At 23.3% G+C, this 4,391-nt stretch overlaps 1 protein-coding gene across 2 annotated transcripts; it reads right to left on the bottom strand.

Annotated features, from left to right (window-relative positions):
• Positions 1 to 578: 578 nt before the first annotated feature.
• LOC135923748 (ADP-ribosylation factor-like protein 5B) lies at positions 579 to 1,609 on the bottom strand. Of its 2 annotated transcripts, XM_065458669.1 has the most exons (6): positions 1,490 to 1,609; positions 1,384 to 1,444; positions 1,201 to 1,348; positions 1,039 to 1,122; positions 844 to 995; positions 579 to 800 (listed from the first exon to the last, which is right to left on the bottom strand). In XM_065458669.1, the coding sequence occupies exons 1-6, from the start codon at positions 1,533 to 1,535 to the stop codon at positions 743 to 745; spliced, it is 549 nt and encodes a 182-aa protein (XP_065314741.1). In that variant the 5' UTR covers positions 1,536 to 1,609; the 3' UTR covers positions 579 to 742. The 2 variants fall into 2 exon arrangements, with proteins under 2 accessions (XP_065314741.1, XP_065314742.1); XM_065458670.1 differs by lacking the exon at positions 1,039 to 1,122 and having other exon boundaries at positions 580 to 800; positions 1,490 to 1,605.
• Between the last annotated feature and the right edge of the window lie 2,782 nt (positions 1,610 to 4,391).

Here is a 4,391-nt window from a genome sequence, read left to right on the forward strand (position 1 = left end):
ATTAACTAATATAGTTCCATTAATCCTTCTTATACTTTTATACCCATTCCTTTCTCTCTTCATTCCTTTGTAGCAAAGCTTAAAGATTTTTTAGAGAACTAGAGGGATGGGAAAAAACTGATAAACTCAAAGAATCTCTTCTTACAACAAAGGCCTGCTATCTCTATTATTTGATCCAACTACCTAAGTTTTATCTCTTCCATTCAACAATTTCATATGCCTCTTCCAAAATTATCTTTTCTCTATATTCACTTTACTATGCTCTTGAAGAGGAGTTTAAGCTAATTCCTGTTAATCCTTCTACCATAAATAAAAATAAGAATCTTTATTACATTATATCATATTAGTTATATTTGCTTAAATTGTATAAAACTAGATATACTGTATTAATTCACCTCTATAATATTCTTGACAGTTTTATCATTTACTATGATATTTCTTATAGCATAAAAATAATTATGATTGATATTTAATAATAACTATGGTTTGACCTAATTATTAAAAAAAATCTTAAGTATTAATTTTTAAATGTTTTTCATGAGTAACATTAAAATATTATGCAAATTTATTACATCCTAAAATAAAATCCATACAATATTAAGTCACAATATGATCTTTGACATCCACATATATGTATTAAATTTGAAATGTTATTTTTGAATGATATTTATATTGCCTTGTTTATTATATTAATTTTATTATATGAGCAATTGAATCTTTAATAAACTCATTGATATCTTAATCATGATACCTCTTGATTTTTGACTTTATTGGATAACCATTCCAATCCTTGATACAAGCTAAATAAGTATTATTTAAATAGTTATAGCACATAAAGTATACCCTTCACCAGATAAGGCACAACAGGCTTGAATATGCCATGCATGGTTTTTTAGTGAGGTTAAATTTAGAAATTTAGATATATCTGCCACAGATAGAGAGCTTTTAATATCTTGTTTATTGGCAAATATTAGTATGGCTGCTTTTTTGAGATCCTAATTATAAAATATAATTAATAAGAAAATAAAAATTGGCAACTTCATTAGTTAATATTTTGTGAAACTCTCCTTTGGAGAGTGATAATCTTTCTTTGTCAGAGGAATCCAATACAAATATAATAAACTAGCACAAAAATTAAAAATTTTGTTTTACAACATATTTTAAATTAATGTATTTATATAATTATAGATCTTATTATACTTCTGTATTAATAAAGTAGGTACTCCAGGATTGTCTTAGAGATTCCTGTCCTCCAATATCCCACATAACAAAATTAATATTTTTCCATTTTATCGTTTCAACATTGCTTCCAATTGTGGGAGATGTATGAACTACCTCATTCATAAGACTTACAAAATAATCATAAAATTTAAAAATTATTACAATTGATATAAAATAGTTGTTTTTCCGGCATTGTCTAAACCAATGATTATAATTTTATGTTCTATAATATATATAAATAAACAAAAGATGCACGTAAAAAAGATACCTTTATCAGTGAAATATGTCCAAAGTTTTGAAAATAAAATTCCCATACAATGTAGGTTATGATGTTATGTGCACCACATGCTCACACAAGAAAACTATAATTATAATAATTTAACATAATCATCTGTTTTGTACTCATTCATATTAAAAGATAAAAGATGAAAAATAATTAATTGAGTAATAATTAGAATTAACAAATTTGAGTATATATAATTTATATAATCTATTAAATTAAGGAATACAAGGTAAGGTATGATTGATATAATAAACAATCTATGTAATATATAACAAAACAGATGTAAAACAACAAAGTAGTTTTAAAAAATATGGTATTTTTTATTTATGTTTTTTCTTCATTCCTATTTTTTTTTACATAATTACGACCCTTAAAATATATATAACAAAACAGATGTAAAACTACAAAGTAGTTTTAAAAACTTTAGTATTTTTTATTTATGTTTTTTCTTCATTCCTATTTTTTTTACATAATTACGACCCTTAAAATATATTTCAATATAAATTATATATTTGTTGGCTGTCCTCGTTAACAAATATCCAAATGGTGATGCATGTTATTATAGTAATTGGAATAGTCATGGTGAATACATTGAATAAGAATCGAGATTACTTTGTGACAGTGGCTCAAACCCTCAAAAAAATTTGAATAGCCCCCTGAAGCAAAATTTTTTTTAATAGCTCCTTAATATTAATATTCCTTTGAACAAAAAATAAACTTTTTTGATTGCCCCCTGAACGATTTCTTTTATAATTCTATTAAGTAATATATAGATTTGATTTTATTATTAAAAAATTAATAGGACTATCTAAATTTTTATCAAATGAATACTTTAATTAATAGATTCGATTAATACTTATAAATTATATTTTTACTATGTCAGTTTGCAATCAAATTCTGTTGTTAAAAATAGAATATCACTCACTAAGTATTAATTTAGCATTAACAGTTGATGCTTAATTGACTTTTATTATTTAAATTATTATATAACCTTAATTAAATAAGTATAATCATTTATTAATTGAAAATTAACAAACTTAATGAAACTTAGTCAACTAGATGAAAAAATTATGGAATGTTATATTTATTCTAAAAACATGTAAGAAATAATTAATTTGAAAAAGTAAAAAAAAAAAAAATTATTAAAATTAATTATAAAATCTCTAAAATATTTATTATAAAAATAAACATTATGATATTATCTTTTCCGGAGTATAGCGGCAACATGCAGTCTTATATTGCTGAGACTGATAATTTTTTTAAAGATAGTAAGCTCAACAGTAGTTGTGAGGCTATGCTATTAACTGTTAATTTACCAGATAATATCTTTAGCTTAATTCGAGCCATGTCGACAGATGAGGAGTTTGAATCTCCAGATGCTTTGCTGAAAAGGCTCAAATGGATATATAAAATTAATGACATAAATCTTATAAATAAAAATATTGATAAACATATAATTAATACTTATAAATTAAGGAAAATTTTTGTTGACATAATATCATTTGAAATAATTTTAGTATCTAAATATAAAAATGATGAATATATAAATATACCCATAAGATCACATGGTGAAATTTTAAAAGAGTATTATGACTGCAAAAATAATGATATAAATCTTAGTATTGAAAAAATTAATGAAAATGAAATAGATGAAATTCCCATACACAAAAATTTAAAAAAAATAGAATCCAAATCATTAAAGCTGGACACTTACAAATATAAAAAAATCAAGAGAATAGATAATACAAATAAACATTTACCTTATATAATTAATGATAAAGTGGACGAATTTTCCAAATTTAAAATACAATGAAATCTAAATAATGTTTAAAGGACAAAACATGTGTAGAACCAAACAAACAACACATCACTATCGATTATTTTTGCAACAACACGGATACTTCATAATTTACCAGATGACAATTTAAAGATAAACAAAGAATTAGAAACTGACATCGAAACATATATACATAAGATTTTTATCAAAGAAAATACACACTCTGATCTAAAACGTTTGGAGGGAGCAAGACATGATAAGATACCACATTTTTCAAGACAAAACTCTGTCAGATTTTATGATCAAAATAGATGGGAAACTCCTTGAACACGAAAGATTTACATTTAAAGAGAACCTAGGCGGGGTTCCTGTAGAGAGTGGAATGTTGAATATGGATTAATATTTTATTATAATGGTTATTATATAGCGCAAATTTATATGTTACATTCATTTAACACCATTTATATTAATAACTTAATAGCTTCATTTAACTTAACTTGATAGTTTCATTTAACTTAACTTAATTGTTTCATTTAATTATTTAATAGTTTTGTTATATATAAAAAGGATAAAATTATTATAGTTTTTTAGTGATATTGTAGTTAAACATTTTAAAAAATATTTATTAAATATTGTCTTATCTTCCTTACTCCCTGCCAACCTAACAAATTAGCCGAGTTCAAAATCATTAATCAACTATATTATTAATTTTTGAATTTAATTACCATGCCTTTTCCTAAAAATATTTTCAAGGTCCAAATAAGTATAAGAAATTTCTATATAAAAAGTAAGTAAACATATAGTTTATAATCCTCTATAATATATAATTGGTTATAAAATATTAGGTAAAATGCTACTTTTACAGACGTATTTAACAGTTATATACAGTTAATATTTTAGTAAATTTTATTAATTAATGCTTTTGATAATAAATATATCTAACAATTTGCATTCAATTCCTTAACGTCATCTATTTTTTAAAAAATATTGTTAAAAATTAAACATCTTATTATTCATCCCACCGTAGCCAGGATTTTCTTAAAGGGGGGAAATTAAAAATTTCTTTTCTTATATATATACTCATAAAATATTTTTGCAAGATATAATGTT

This window comes from Gordionus sp. m RMFG-2023, chromosome 2, assembly GCF_954871325.1.
Source record: "Gordionus sp. m RMFG-2023 chromosome 2, tfGorSpeb1-WG-v2, whole genome shotgun sequence".
Classification (NCBI taxonomy): domain Eukaryota; kingdom Metazoa; phylum Nematomorpha; class Gordioida; order Chordodea; family Parachordodidae; genus Gordionus; species Gordionus sp. m RMFG-2023.